The sequence below is a fragment of the Carcharodon carcharias genome, chromosome 2, assembly GCF_017639515.1.
Source record: "Carcharodon carcharias isolate sCarCar2 chromosome 2, sCarCar2.pri, whole genome shotgun sequence".
NCBI classification, from domain to species: domain Eukaryota; kingdom Metazoa; phylum Chordata; class Chondrichthyes; order Lamniformes; family Lamnidae; genus Carcharodon; species Carcharodon carcharias.
The window spans coordinates 28,137,478-28,154,340 of NC_054468.1; the positions used below are offsets into that span (position 1 = coordinate 28,137,478).

Genomic DNA, 16,863 nt, shown 5'->3' on the forward strand with positions numbered 1-16,863 from the left:
ATTTGAGATTTTGGGCCTGTTTATATGCAACTTTGCTGTTAACAGTAATGTTGCTGTATAACAGTAGAGTGACTTTGGTGATCTGACTGCACAAAGCACTGGCGGCCATGAAGTGAAAGCAGTGGAGTTGGAGCATTTCACCACCATTAGCGGAAATCCCTTGGTACAGTGCAACTTTAATTTCCCGGAATTTGGATGTTGCTACAATGCTCAGCACTGTGATTTCACAACATTTTAATGTATTACCTTCACCACTGTGAACCAGTTTTGGAATTATGCATGCAGTAAGTCAGCTGGCACATTTCCTTTCTCCATCAATGATACAGGTTGGAGTGTGAATTGATCTCATTTCCCTTTGTGCCATATAATGGCACACTCTCTCTGAACTCCTCCAGTTAACAAAAGCTATCAAAGTACTAATGTAACAAAGCAGCTCCAGCAGGAGTACAAGTATTCCAGCTGATTTAAGCACAGGATAATAAGATGCTCTACTCAACAATATAAGCATAGTGCAATCCACATGTTAGCCATGGGGCAGAATATAGCCCTTGTTGGGCAGGCTTGGTGGGGACGGTCGGGAAGGTAACCGCCGCCTGCGATCGGGGCCGGCCCACAATTTCCTGCTGGCGGGCCAATTAATAATTAATGGCCAATAACAATTAATGGCCAATTCTACCCATGGTCTTTTCCACCACACTCTGGATCTGGGACCTGGATCTGGATCTTACACCCAACAGCTTTCTAAATCAGTCTTTACCTAACTCAGCCCATATTAATGCGATAAATTCAATGGCTGGCAAATTAAGGCTTAATTGTAGCATCAATAAATCATCGCAAAATTATTTTCTGAATCCGCTTTAGATCAGACTGCTAATGTAACTGAAAACCTATTTAATAGCACTGCTGTGCTACAGAATCCTAATTGGCCTCAAATTTTAGTTCTGAAGATTCAGCTGTAAGAAACTGAAGAGAGACTCAGAAATTTTAACTGAACACACTTGATGGGGAATGGGATTGGATGCAACGCTAATTTTACACCTCACCCAATTTTACTCTTCACCGAACACAAAAGAGAGTAATATTGAAGGGGGGAACATAAAACTATTGTTCCACTTCATCTGATGTGTTCCCAGTTCAGCAAGTTAGGTTAAAATTACCTGCACACCCACGAGACGTAGGAGCAGCAGCAGGCCATTTGGCTCATTGAGTGCTCCGCCATTCAAAGAGATTATGGCTGATCTGATAATCCGCAACTCCACATTCCTGCCATTTCTCCATAACCCTTGATTCCCTCACTGATTAAAAATTTGTCTATCTTAGCCTTGAATATACTTAACAACCCAGCCTCTACAGCCCTATGCGGTGAGGAATTCCATAGATTCACTAGCCTCTGAGAGAAGAAATTCCTCCTCATCTCTGTCCTAAATGGGTGACGCCTTTCTCTGAGATTATACACACTGGTCCTAGACCCTCCCACAAGGGGAAACAACTTCTCAGCATCTAGCCTGTCAAGCCCCCTAAGAATCTTATATGTTTCAATAAGGTCGCCTCTCATTCTTCTAAACTCCAACGAGTACAGCAACATATTGAACCTCTCCTCGTAAGAAAATCCCTCCATTCCCAGGATCAGCCTAGTGAACCTTTTCTGGACTGCCTCCAATGCCAGTATATCTTTCCTTAGATAAGGGGACCAAAACTGCTCACAGTATTCTAGCTGTGGTCTAACCAGTGCCTTGTGTAGTTTTAGCAAGACTTCCTTATTTTCATACTCCATTCCTTTGAAATAAAGGCCACCATTCCATTTGCCTTCTCTATTCCCTGCTGAACTCGTATGTTAGCTTTTTGGGATTCATGCATGAGGACCCCCAAATCCCCGAGTGCTGCAGCTTTCTGCAGTCTTTCTCCATTTAAATAATATTCAGCTCTTCTATTTTTCCTGCCAAAGTGCATAACCTCACACATTATATTCCATCTGCCAAGTTTTTGCCCACTCACTTAACCTTTCTATATCCCTCTGTAGACTCTGTCATCCTCACCAATTGCCTTCCCACCTATTTTTGTGTCATCCACAAACTTGGCGATAGTACATTCACTTCCCTTATCTAAGTCATTAATATATATTGTAAATAATTGTGGTCCCAGTACTCATTGCTGTGGCACTCCACTAGTTACAGGTTGCCATCTTGAAAATGCCCCCCTTATCCCAAATCTGTCTTCAATTAGGTAGCCAATCATCTATCCATACTAATATACTATCCCCAACACCATGTGCTCTTATCTTATTAACTAGCCTTGTGTTCAGTACCTTATCGAATGCCATTTGGAAATCCAAATATATTACATCTACAGGTTCCCCTTTATCGTTCCTGCTTGTTACCTCCTCAAAGAATTCTAATAAAATAGTTAGGCACGATTTCCCCTTCTTGAAGCTATGCTGACTTGGCTTGATTATATTATGCATTTCTAAATGCTCTGCTATTACATCCTTTATAATAAGCTCTAACATTTTCCCAATGATGGATGTTAAGCTAACTGCCCTATAGTTACCTGTTTTTTGATTCCCTCCCATTTTGAACAAGAGTGTTACATTGGCAGTTATCAATTTTCTGGGACATTTCTAGAATCTAAGGATTCTTGGAATATTACTACCAGTGCATCCACTATCTGTATAACTACTTCCTTTAATATCCTAGGATGCAGCTCATCAGGTCCAGGGGACTGTTCAGCCTTTAGACCCATTAATTTCCCTAGTACTTTTTCTCCAGTGATAGCTATTGTATTTATTTCCTCTTCCACTTTCACCCCTTGATTATTTAGTATTTTTGGAAAGCTATTAGTGTCTTCTACTATGAAGACTGATGTAAAGCATTTCCTAGTTCCCAATTATTATTTCCCCAGCCTCATTCTCTAAGTGACCTACGTTCAGTTTGGCCTCTTCTTTACATATTTAAAGAAGCTCTTACAGTCCGTTTTTATATTTTACCTGCTAGTTTACTCTAAGTTTATTTCGCCCTCTATTATTTTTTTGGTCATCTTTTGTTGGTTTTTAAAACCCAATCCCCCCCTAACCCCATAATCGATGAAATCTCAGGTCAAAGCCACATTACATCAGTACTTATCTCACTCAGTATCAAGAACTCCATCAAACCTCGAAATACAGCTTGCTTTTAATGTTTCGAACTGGAGTGGAGCCAGTATGGCTACTTAATTTTAGACGACTAAAATTAAATTATAAAGCTGGCTAAAGTAATTCAAATGTGAGGAGGAATCCAGTAAAGCCTATTTAAAAAGCTTTTTGTAATGGTTCATTTTAATGGAGCCACCACTTGCCTATATACTATAATCCTTTCCAAAAGCCAGATGCTCCTTTTGAATGAGGTCATTTAAAGCTGTCACTAAATAATTGCCTTACTTTTTCTCTGATCGTAAACTCAAAAACAGTCTAAAAGTAAGGTGGTTTGTGATGAGCAATGAGGAGCTATGGCCTGAGTTTGCATCACAAATAAAGCAGTGCAGTAACTGGGTTCTAGAATGAGTAGTTACTATCATTCTTCATACAATGAACAAGAAATTAAGGCACTGATGCTTTGTAGAAAAATGGAGCCTCTGGAGAGTGATGCTCAAGCTCAAGGAAGTACAATTTCTTAATTTGAGGACAACATTTAAGAATGCAACAGAATACAAGACAACATTAACAAACCTGCAGAATGGGCATTTAATTGTCAAATGAACTTCTATATAGTTATGGGTGAGGTGGTGTATTTAGTAGGAAAAATAAGGAGGCCACATGCTGCTTGGTAATAATAGTCTAAATAAGAACAAACAGATCTTGGGGCACAGATACAGAAATCACTAAAAGTAGCGATGAAGGTTCATAAGGCCATAAAAAAGCAAACCAAGCACGAGGATTTATTTCTCAAAGGAACAGAATTGTGAGAGAGGGAAGTTCTGTTAACCTTGTATACAATCTGGGTTAGATCACACAAGTTCCCCATATTCTAAAAAGATATAGATATATTGGTGACAGTGCAAAAAAGATTCACATGGATGATACCAGAACTGAGGAGCTATAACCGTTAGGAAAGTGTAAACAGGCTGGGGCTTTTTCTTTTGGACAAGAAAAAGCTGAGGGGTGGCTTGATAGGGTCTTTAAGATAATCACAGAATCACATCAGAAACACCTGACCTACCTACCTAATCCCATTTACCAGCACTTGGCCCATAGTCTTGAATGTTATGATGTGCCAAGTGCTCATCCAGGTACTTTTTAAAGAATGTGAGGCAACCCACCTCCACCACCATCCCAGGCAGTGCATTCCAGACCGTCACCACCCTCTGGGTAAAAAAGTTTTTCCTCGCATCCCCATTAAACCTCCTGCCCCTCACCTTGAACTTATGCCCCCTTCAACTAAGGGGAACAGCTGCTGCCTATCCACCCTGTCCATGCCCCTCATAATCTTGTACACCTCGATCAGGTCACCCCTCAGTCTTCTCTGCTCCAACGAAAACAACCCAAGTCTATCCAACCTCTCTTCATAACTTAAATGTTTCATCCCAGGCAACATCCTGGTGAATCTCCACTGCACCCCCTCCAGTGCAATCACATCCTTCCTATAATGTGGCGACCAGAACTGCACACAGTACTCTAGCTGTGGCCTCACAAAGGTTCTATACAACTCCAACATGACCTCCCTACTTTTGTAATCTATGCCTCAATTGATAAATGCAAGTGTCCCATATGCCTTTTTCACCACCCCACTAACATGCCCCTCTGCCTTCAGAGATCAATGGGCACACACACACACCAAGGTCCCTTTGTTCCTCAGAACTTCCTAGTGCCATGAGCTCATTGAATACTTCCTTGTCAAATTACACCTTCCAAAGTGTATCAGCTCACACTTTTCAGGGTTAAATTCCATCTGCCACTTATCGGCCCATTTGACCATCCTGTCTGTATCTTCCTGTAGACCAAGACACACAACCTCACTGTTAACCACTGGCCAATCTTTGTATCATCCACAAACTTAATAATCTTACCCCCACATAGTCATCTATGTCGTTTATATAAATGACAAATAATAGGGGACCCAGCACAGATCCCTGTGGTACGCCACTGGACACTGGCTTCCAGTCACTAAAGCATCCTTCTGTCATCACGCTCCGCCTCCTACAACTAAGCTAATTTTGAATCCACCTTATCAAATTACCCTATATCCCATGTGCATTTGCCTTCTTTATAAGTTTCCCATGTGGGACCATGCTGAAATCCATATAAACTACATCAACTGCACTATCCTCATCTACACACCTGGTCACCTCCTCAAAAAATTCAAACTTGTTAGGCATGACCTCCTTCTGACAAAGCCATGCTGACTATCCCTGATCAAACCTTGCCCCTCCAAGTGGAGATAGATACTCTCCTTCAGAACTTTCTTCAATAGTTTCCCTACCATTGACGTGAGACTCACTGGCCTGTAGTTCCCTGGCTTATCTCTACAACCCTTCTTAAATAGCAGAACCACATTAGCTGTTCTCCAGTCCTCTGGCACCGCCCCCGTGGCCAGAGAGGAATTAAAAATTCGGGTCAGAGCCCGTGCGATCTCCTCCCTTGCCTCCCTCAGCAGTCTGGGACACAAATCATCTGGACCTGGAGATTTGTCCACTTTTAAGACTGCCAACATCTCCAATACCTTGTCACTCAATTTGCTCAAGAACCTCACAGTCTCTCTCGCCGAGTTCAATAACTTCATACTAATTCTCTTGGGTGAAGACGGATGTGAATTATTCATTCAACTCTCTAGCGATGTCCTCTGGCTCCACCCATAGATTGCCCCCTTCGCCCCTTATGGGCCCCACGCTTTACCTGGTTATCCTCTTCCCATTGATATACTTATAGAATATCTTGGGATTTTCCCTACTTTTACCTGCCAGAGATTTCTCAAATCCCCTCTTTGCTCTAATTGCTTTCTTAAGCTCCACCCTGCACTGTCTGTACTCCATTAATGCCTCTGCTGATTTGCTTCCCTTGTACCTGCTAAAAGCCTCTCTTTCCTTCTCATCATAACCTGAATACCTCTGGTCATCCATGTTTCTCTGGGCTTGTTACTCCTTCCTATCACCCTCAAGGGAACATGTTGAGCCTGTACTCTCCCCATTTCCTTTTTGAACACCCCCTACAGTTCCTCTGTAGATTTCCCCACAAGTAGCTATTCCCAGTCAACATTGGCCAGATCCTGCCTTATATTACTAAAATCCACTCTCCATCAATCCAAAACATTTTTTTGCAACTTGTCGATTTCTTTGTCCATTACACCTTAAACTGTACCATGTTGTGGTCGCTGTCACTAAAATGCTCCCCCACCAACACCTCAGCCATTTGTCTGGCTTCATTCCCCAGAATTAGGTCCAGCAATGCAACGTCCCTTGTCAGACCCTCTACATATTGACCTACACATTTCAAGAAATCCACTCCATCCAAGCCCTTAACACTATGTCTATTTTAATTAATGTTGGGAAAGTTGAAATCACCTAATATAGTTATCCTATTGTTATTGTTTTTATACACCTCCACAAATTATGCACATATTTGCTCCTCAATTTCCCACTGACTATCTGGGGGTCTATAATATACACCTAATAATGTGGTTGCCCCTTTTTTATTCCTAAGCTCTACCCACAAAGCTTCATTCAATGCCACCTCCAAGATATCATCTCTCCTTACTGCAGTAACTGACTCCTTAACTAATAATGCAATGCCTCCTCCTCTTTTAGCCCCTCCCATCTCGCCTGAAGATTCTATATCCCAGAATGTTGAGTTGCCAATGCTGCCCTTCCCTCAATCACGTCTCAGTGATGGCTACTATATCACAATTCCACGTGTCAATCCTCATCCTTAACTCATACGTTTTACCTGTAATACTCCTGGCGTTAAAGTAGAAGCCATCCAGCCTTGCCTTACTCCCATGAAGCTTAATGCAACTATACTCCCTCTGACATGATAGTTTTACTGTATTAAGATGTGTCCCTATTCTGCTAACATTCTGTGACCCCTCCCCCTGCCAAATTAGTTTAAACTTTTCCCAACAGCACTAGCAAACCCGCCCTCAAAGATGTTAGTCCCGCTCTGGTTCAGATGTAGACCGTCGCTCTTGTACAGGTCCCACCTTCCCTAAAAGTGGTCCCAGTGATCCAGGAATCTAAAACCCTCCCTCTTGCACCACCTCTTAAACCACGTATTCATCTGTGCTATTCTCCTATTTCTGAGCTCGCTAGCACTGGGAGTAATCCAGAGATTACAACCCGAGAGGTCTTGCTTTTTAGTCTACTGCCTAACTCCCTGAATTCTTGATGTAAGACCTCATCCCTCTTTCTACCTTTGTCATTGGTACCAACATGTACCATGACCTCTGCCTTATCACCCTCCCTCTTCAGGGTGCCCTGCAGCCGTTCAGTGACATCCCGGGCTCTGGCACCAGGGAGGCAACATACCATCCTGGAGTCACGTTATCAGCCACAGTAGCGCCTATCTATTCCCCTGACTATTGAATCCCCTATTACTATTGCTCTTCCTCCCCTCCTGTACAGACAGGCTGCTTGTGGTGCCAGAAGCTTGGCTCTGACCGCACTCCCTGGAGGAACCAGCACCCTCATCAGCCTCCAAAACAGAATACCGATTTGCTAGCCCCCATGGGACTCCTGAGCTACCTGCCTGTTTCTCTTGAAATGGTTTGATTCAATTTGTGGGGAAGACAAAACAAGAGGCTATAAATGTAAGATAAATTTAATATGGAATTCAGAAAGAAACTTCCTTGTCCAAAGCGTGGTTAGAATGTGGAACACAAAAACATAAAGAGTACTTGAGACAAATAGCATAGATATAACTCTTGGGGTGAAAGGGAGGGTGGTTAACAGTAAGGTTGAGTGTCTTGGGCTACAGGGAGATATAGGTGGGATGGTCAAATGGGCAGATAAGTGGCAGATGGAATTTAACCCTGAATAGTGTGAGGTGATACACTTTGAAAGGAGTAATTTGACAAGGAAGTATTCAATGAACGGCATGACACTGGGGAAGTTCTGAGGAACAAAGGGACCTTGGCGTGTGTGTCCATAAATCTCTGAAGGCGGAGGGCATGTTAATGGGGTGGTGAAAAAGGCATATGGGACACTTGCCTTTATCTATCGAGGCATAGATTACAAAAGTAGGGAGGTCATGTTGGAGTTGTATAGAACGTTAGTGAGGCCACAGCAGGATTACTGTGTGCAGTTCTGGTCGCCACATTATAGGAAGGATGTGATTGCACTGGAGGGGGTGCAGAGGAGATTCACCAGGATGTTGCCTGGGATGAAACATTTAAGTTATGAAGAGAGGTTGGATAGACTTAGGTTGTTTTCGTTGGAGCAGAAAAGACTGAGGGGCAACTTGATCGAGGTGTACAAGATTATGAGGGGCATAGACAGGGTGGATAGGCAGCAGCTGTTCCCCTTAGCTGAAGGGTCAGTCTCAAGGGGGCATAAGTTCAAGGTGAGGGTCAGGAGGTTTAGGGGGGATGTGAGGAAAAACATTTTTACCCAGAGGGTGGTGAGTCTGGAATGCACTGCCTGGGATAGTGGTGGAGGTGGGTTGCCTCACATTCTTTAAAAAGTACCTGGATGAGCATTTGGCATGTTATAGCATTCAAGGCTATGGGCCAAGTGCTGGTAAATGGGATTAGGTAGGTAGGTCAGGTGTTTCTCACGTGTCGGTGCAGACTCGATGGGCCGAAGGGCCCCTTCTGCACTGTGTTTCCGTAAAAGGATAGGGGGAAAAAGCAGGAGCAGGCTATTGAGTTGGATGATCAGCCGCAATCATAATGAATGGCGGAGCAAGCTCAAAGGGCCGAATGGCCTACTCCTGCTCCTATTTTCTATGTTTCTATGTTTAAGGAGAAGCTAGATAAAGCACGAGGGAAAAATAATAGAAAGCTTTGTTGAAAGTTAGATGAAAAGGGCATGAGGAGACTCGCATGACCAGCTTTTGTCCTGTAGATTTGAGATATCTCAATGTTAGCCACTCTTGTGTATTCACCAGCAAATGACTTTTAAACAGCATTTTAGTGGGTCAACAACCTGTTGCCCTATAAACAGAAAGTGCTTTGGGGGGATCTAAATCTTTAAAAAGTCTTACACTTGAGAGAGATTCAAATTGAAAGCTCCAACTCTAGACCCATGCTAGCTCAAGTTATCTTCAGATACCATTTTAAAAATTATATTAATTATTCCAACTAGCTGAATAATCATGATGTGCAATTAAGCACAGACTTCAATTATATCAACTGCCAGTATAGTTTTGAAAAAGGAAATGTTTGGTTTTCCACATCATTTAAAAACAATCATGATGCAGTTTTCCCAAAGTTCAAATGCTTCTTTGTGTAAAAAATGACTTTTACTCAATGCCAATAAACATGAAAACAGAAGAAAGAAATAACCAGTGAACACCGTCTTACCTGCATGACTGTTAAAATGTGTGAAGTTTGCAAAGTATGGAGGTGCAGACTGAGGAGCAGCAAAGATATCCCCTCCGAGGTCAGTAAGAAGGTCAAATGGAGCCACTTTCTTCTCCTGTTGGGATCCTTGAGAGCGACTCACTGCTGGGGACTTCAAGAACATGCAATCATAAATTTAGCTTTAATTCATCTATGTATCAACAAGCTTTGCCACTGTTCATATTTCTTGGTCTAGTAAACGCCGGGAGAGGTAGCACTGAGGATGATGATAGGGCACAGTAATAATTGTGAAAGGCAGAGGGTGGAGCGTGAGGAAAAGAAGCTATTGACAATGTCAGTGAGCATTGATCTGATGTGGTCTTGAATTGAGATTTCATTGATATGGGGGGCTGGTAATTAATACAGTTGATATGAGGGGAGATAGTTAAAGTTTTATTAAAATTTAATTAATAATACTCCAATAAAGTCGGTCTTCTAAAACAAAAACGGAAAATGCTGGAAAAACTCAGCAGGTCTAGCGGCATCTGTGGAGAGAGAAGCAGAGTTAATGTTTCAAGTCCGTATATCCCTTCTTCACAGCTGAAGAGAAATGGAAATGTGATGAAAGTTATACTGTTTAAGGTGGGTGGAGCAGGTGAAGTTGGATTGTAGGCCAGCAATAGGTGGGGACTAAGGAGAGATTGACAAAGATGTCATGAACTAAAGGACAAAGGGAGTATTAATGGTAGTAAAGGCTAAAACAGGTACTGATAGTGGCGTAAAGGTAGGAAACCAGAATATGATAATAGCAGAACAAGGGTAGCACTGTGTGAAAGAACAACATAGAACAAGTAAAAGATGGCCCTTTTGGGGATGGGGTGGGGAAAAAAAGGATAGAAAATGGGATAGAAGGTTGGGGGGGGGATAAAAAGTAAGTATTTTAAGTGGTTTGCCTCAACAGATGACACCAATAGATTATGTAGTGGATTCTATGCCATCTACACTAACAGGCAGATGATACTACTGATTTGTCACATGTAACACAAGGGGCTCAGTAAATTACTAGCTCAATATAAAAGATTTGAAAAGTTGGTTAACATCATTTGGTCTTAAACTTTAGATGAATTAAACAAAAGTACCAAACACCTCTGCCCCTCCCCTTTCAGCATTCCGAAGGGAGCATTCCCTCCAGAGACCCTTGCCCACTCCTCAACACCATCATTCCCTCCCTTTCCCATGGTATCTTCCCATGCAAGCAGAGGAGATGCAACACTTTCCCCTCACCATCCAAGGCCCCAAATATGCTTTCCAGCTGAAATAGTGATTTACTTGCGCTTATTTCAATTTAGCATATTGTATTTGCTGTTCACGATGAAATCTCTTCTATAATGGGGAGATCAAATGCAGATTGGGTGACCACTCAAGCATGACCCCAAGCATCCAGTTGCCTGTCATTTTGATACTCCACTCTACTCCTATTCTGATTTCCCTGTCCCTGGCATCCTACACCATTCCAGGGAGAGTGTTTCTGCTAGTTTAAATTCACCTGACATCAGACAAACCAATGTAAAGGTTCAGGGAACTTCAGGCCCAAGTTATGTCGAGTGCAAATTGAGTTACTGCGATCTATTCACTGATATTGAATCCAGCCCCATCCCAGATTGAGTTAATGAGCATGGCAACTTTCCACCAATTGAACTTGTTTGTGGCCCATTGAGAAGGCACATCTAAGCAAGCTATTTTGGGTTTTTAGGTGGGAAGGTACTAGCAGACATTGTTTAAAAGTTTTAAATATAAGAAAGTAGTTAGTTTTCTAGGAAACTGACCAGCATACACCAACTAAACGAATGAATGATCTGTATAGCTTTTTCTTTCAAGTCATTTCCAGTTATTTAAAATCATGTTACTCACAGGTGTTGCACTAGAAAGTCATGAAAAATGCTCACTGTTTGGAACAAAGCTATATAAAAATGCAAAACAAAAACAGCAAAAGAAATACCTGGAAAAACTCAGCAGGTCTGGCAGCATCGGCGGAAAAGAATACAGTTGATGTTTCGAGTCCTCATGACCCGAGGACTCGAAAGGTCAACTGTACTCTTCTCCGCCGATGCTGCCAGACCTGCTGAGTTTTTCCAAGTATTTCTTTTTCTGCTTTTGTTTTGGATTTCCAGCATCCGCAGTTTTTTGTTTTTATCTCTATATAAAACTGCAACAGGTTACCATTCTTAAATCTTAACTTTTCAAAGTTCTCTCAATTTGGGAACCATTCTTTTCAAGTGGAAAATTGCGCATGTCATTTTGCTATTTAAGAAAGGTAAGAGATGGAAACCAGGGAATATAGGTTAGTTAGCCTAACCTCTGTTGTTGGGAAATTGCTAGAACCTATAATTAGCGGTAGGGTGACTGAGCACCTCAAAACTTTCCAGCTGATCAAAGAAAGCCAGCATAGACTTATAAAGGGTAGATGGTGAAGTTTTTGAAGAGGTGGTTAACATAGTAGACAGGAAAATGTCAATGGATGTTATCTATCTAGACTTCTAGAAGGCATTTGAAAAACTCCCTCATAAGAGAGTGTTAGCTAAAGTTGAAGCTCATGGAATTGAAGGCAAATTATAGAGCTGGTTAGGAAAATGGCTGAGCGAAAGGAGACAGAGAGTAGAGATAATGGGCAGATACTCTTAACTGACAGAATATGACTATTGGTGTCCTAGAAGGATCTGTGATGGGACCTCAACTATTCACTGTATTAAAGACTTAGATGATGGGATAGAAAGTCATATACCCAAATTTGCTGATGACACAAAGGTAGGGGGCATTGCATGTGATGTAAGTGGAAGCATAAAATTGCAAAGAGATATTGATGGGTTAAGTGAATGGATAAAACTGTGACAAGTGGAATTCAATGCAGGCAAATATGAGGCTATCCACTTTGGAGCTAAAAAGAATAGAACAGGGTACTTTCTAAATGGTGACTTGCTAGCAGCAGTGGAGGTCAGAAGAAACAGGGAAACCATGTACATAGATCATTAAAATGTCATGAACAAGTATCGAAAATAATCAAAAGGGCCAATGTAATACTGGCCTTTATATCTAGAGAAATAGAATACAAGGGACTAAAAGTAATGCTTCAGCTATACAAAACCTTGGTTAGACCTAGAGTACTGTGTGCAATTCTGGGCAACACTTCTTAGGAATGATAGATTGGCCTTGGATGGAGTACAGCATAGATTCACAAGAATGATGCTTGGACACCAATGGTTAAATTACAAGGAGCAATTATGCAAACCAGGGTTGTATTCCACGGAATTTATAAGGTAAAGGAGTGATTTGATCAAAATGTTCAAGACATTAAAAGGGGAGTGGATAGGGTAAGATTGAGAGGAACTACTTCCACTCACTGGGGAGTCTAGGAGTGGGGAACAGTCAAAAAATTAAAAGCCAGAGCTTTTAAGAGTGAAATGAGGAAACATTTATTCATGCAAAGGGTGGTAGGCAATTCGAATTCTCTTCAGCAAATGACAACTGATGCTAGATGAAGTGTTAATTTAAAAACGCAGATCGATAGATTTTTGTTACCAAAGGTATTAAACGATATGGAGTAAAAGCAGGTAAAATAGGTCAGTCAGCCATGATCTCATTGAAAGCTGGAGCAGGCTCAAAGAGCCTAAATGGCTGACTCCTGTTCCCATGTTAAACATATAAAAGATTATTTTTTAAATACAAAAGAATAAACAATTACGTTCCAAAATGCTGCGTAGCTGCGGTTTGTGGAAAATATTTTGTTGCGATTATGAAAAGGAGATTGAGCAGAAACTCGAACCACAACTTCACTTGATAAAACAATTTCGAACATCATGTGCATCCAGGCCGCTGACTGAACCCAAAGTTGAAACATCGCTCCAGGTACATTTGAAAGACAGCAGGAGTTCTTGTCTACATTTCTTCTGCAGCCAACATAAAAGGATTAGCTGGTAATTTCTTTGATGACCAGGGATTTTGTTTTCACATTTGCTTGTATATCTACAGACAGTCCATTCACGGTAATTTAGATACTTCAGAAACTTGTTAAGATATATTTAAATACAAGTCTTTCTTTACTTACTTGGGTTGGTGTTCCTTTGCTCAAAGGTAGTGCAGGCGTGGTTTCATAGAGGAGTGACTTGACTGGTTTTACTTCAGGAGTGCTACTTGCACTGCTAGCAGAGGAACCTGAAATAGAAGCGTGGGCTGCTGCCACTGCCCAGGCCCGTTCTGCTGGCACAAACCTAGGGGAAAACAATGCACAAAATGAATCATGCTGGCCCAAGAAACCATTCAAAACAGGGCTGCTCGTTAAAACAGAGTTACACTGATAGACGCTAAATCAATCAGAACTGCGCCAACACAACACTTTTCGCATGTGTCACCCATCAATGCTTCTTCCATCATTGAGACTCAATGGCCAGGATTTCCCGGTCGGCAAGCGGGAGACAGGGCCCGCTCGCCGACGTGTAAAATGACTCGCAGAACTCCTGATGTCAACACTCCCCATTTAAATTTTCAGGTAGCGGGAGCTCAGCAGAATCAGCTGTGCGCCCGCCGAACTGTCAATGGCCAATTGAGGCCACTGACAGTGTCATTGACCTGCCCGTCCAGCCTTAGGCAGGCATTAGAAAAAGCATGAAACCTCATCCACGGGCAGGATGAGGTTTCATATAGGTTTTTAAAAAATGTAATTAGAGTGTATGTAAAAGTTATGGACATGTCCCAACTCATGTGACAGTGTCACAAGGGGACATGTCAGGGATTTTGTTTTTCTATTTTTCAAATTTTTAAATGTACAGCCGATCTCTGAGGCAGCACTTAACCTCAGGGAGAGGAATGCGCTCTTTTGTGTGCATGCGTGAAAGAGCGCACTCTTGGCTCAGGGAATTCCCCCCCCAATCCCCACCCCTGCCCCCGCCTGCACAGGGAGCGCATAGCTGCCTTGTGAGTACATGGGAGCGTTGAGTTCCCACTAGGGCGGGCAATCAACAAAATGCTTTGGCCACTGAGGCGGTTTTGCCAAGCAAGGGTTTGTGCAAGTTTCTGAGTGAACACATTAGTGTAAAAACCTGACCATAAAATCTCCCAAGAATCAGCGCATACCCTAAACAGTGGGAGCATGAGTGGAACAGGTCATTCTCCAGCAAAGGAGTGAGATTGCCAGGAAATGAGCCAGTCTTCAACTGACCACTTTAACGCTCTTAGCCTTACCTTCAACCAACTGCTCCATTTATCCTTGGTACATAAAACCTGTGACCGACAGTCAATTAAGGCCATGGATAAATGTCCTGCTGCTGTAACTGACTGAATTTAGACTTACTTAAACTGAATTTAAACTAATTGCAGCAGCAACAAGAGAAACAAACCTGGATCTGACTTAAAATCCTGCCGTTCATTGCAGTTACAGGTGATTAACGCTGTGACCATGGGTGCCTGTATGTCAAATATATGGGTGCACGCAATGACCACCACTGAATTGTGAACTGGCACAATTGGAAAATTTTGCACCATTCCAACTTGGAGGTGTAGCCAGTTTCGTGAGCTTCTGGCTAATAAAATTTTGCACCAGTGTAAAAGATTGCTCCAGAATGAAGTGGTTAATGGCACAACTCACTTATGGTTAAAATTCTGCTACAGTTATCACTATTTCATCTTAGCACAAGTGCTATTGGAGTTTCATGTTCAGGTATTGAAGACCAGTTTGGCCAGAACCAAACATTTCCAAGTTGTACTGTTTTGTCCTTCTGGATATCTGGGCACAAATCATGGAGAAACACCACACCCTGGTATTTATTGGTGTTTTGCTGTATGGCAGTACATTATTACACTTATACTAACCCAATCTTCCAGGCACTTGAAAAGGTCAAATTCCACCTGAAGCAAAAATAATCCTAGTGAGGCAGATGGTTTATTTCCATCATTTAGATATTTTTAAAAAATTACATTTTTTGAGAAATTTTAAGTCAAGTTGAGTGGTGGCATTACTGGGAAATGAAACATTTTCTGTTTAGGGTCCAGTGTCAGAGTCAGGCACTTGCAAAATAGATAAAACACTAGTTATCCTTTCCAACCTTAAATTCAGAAGATAAATATTACTATTTCAATGTGATTTTTCACATCCTACACATTAGCCTTCCTCATTGCCTCAGTAAGGGTGCCTACAACCAATTAGTTTTGAATCATGGGTTTTCTGTTGTAGGTCCTGGGCTGAGACTGATCAGTTTCACTTAGGACGCTTGCAGGCAGCATTGAAAGAGCTGAACTTTAACAGAGGTGAAATTAGTGTTCCAACCATTGCACCAATCCAACCCTCTTCTTTTTTTTACTGAAATAAAACTTATGTAAACAAACATACAAACAAAAGAAACAGTTTAAGTACGCAATGACAAATTACATTTCTAAAGTGTTCAGTACCATCAAAAGGACATCTCAGTACTGTTTATAGGCTTAAGAATAGTAACTGGACAAAGCGCAGGAGTTGGAGTCAAAAGGAAGAAAGTTAAGAGCAGAAAAAAAGCATGATCTTGGGGAAGTGGATTTTAAAAGTAGGGCAAAAGATAGAAAGGCTGAGATATTAAGAACAGGTGTTGCACAGGAAAAAGGAACAAAGTGGTCGAAGAGGCAGCTCCCAATGATGGAGTAGGGGAAGGGAAAGGGGCACAATAGCACAACATTGGAGACTGGAAGGTGCACAAAGGGGCATAAAGCTAGAAGAAATCATGAAGATAAGGAGGGGCAAGACTGTGGAGGAATTTGAATAGAAAGGTAAGGATCTTAAAGTTGGAACTCTGGGATAGGAGAAGTCAGTGGAGCTTTATGAAAATTAAGATGGTAGGGATGCATATCTCAGTGCAGGTGAATCGTGGGCCTTATCATTTTGGATAACTTGTAGCTTATGAATGGCAGGCCAAAAAGGAATCAGATATGCCCTGGATCCTTATCATAAATACATATTACAACATGCATCAATGGCTTGGAATAAGAAACCTAACTAGGTTCCAATAATTACAGCTGGTTATGTATTCTAAGCTAATTATATAAATGCCTTGTCAAATCAGGAAACATATCTGTATCCCTCCTCTCCCTTCCCACCCCCATTGGTCCCTGGATATTTTCTTTTTCAATAAAAACACACAAAGGGAGTCGAGATCTTGTATATCTCATCATAGTTACTCCTTATATTTCCTACTGAACACCTAAAGCCACTTTACTGGCCAGGATTTTGGCCTAGCAGTGATGAAGAAACGATGATATAGGACCTGAAGGTGACAGTTTTTAAATGCAAGACAAAAAAAAAGACCAAGGTACATCTATTTTACAATCTACTATCCTGGTAGTCACAAATATGGGTTGGGGAGGTGCTGCTGCAAAGGTTTGT

The 16,863-nt window shown here is 41.7% G+C and overlaps 1 protein-coding gene across 4 annotated transcripts in view; it reads right to left on the reverse strand.

Moving 5' to 3' along the window:
- agfg1a (ArfGAP with FG repeats 1a) overlaps positions 1 to 16,863 on the reverse strand; it is an 80,474-nt gene that overhangs the window by 36,366 nt on the left and 27,245 nt on the right. For all 4 annotated transcript variants that reach the window (XM_041180564.1, XM_041180561.1, XM_041180557.1 and 1 more), the window contains exons 4-5: positions 13,564 to 13,726; positions 9,483 to 9,633 (exon numbers count right to left, since the gene is read on the reverse strand). In XM_041180564.1, coding sequence (XP_041036498.1) covers positions 9,483 to 9,633; positions 13,564 to 13,726 — 314 coding nt within the window. The remainder of the gene's footprint in view (positions 1 to 9,482; positions 9,634 to 13,563; positions 13,727 to 16,863) is intronic.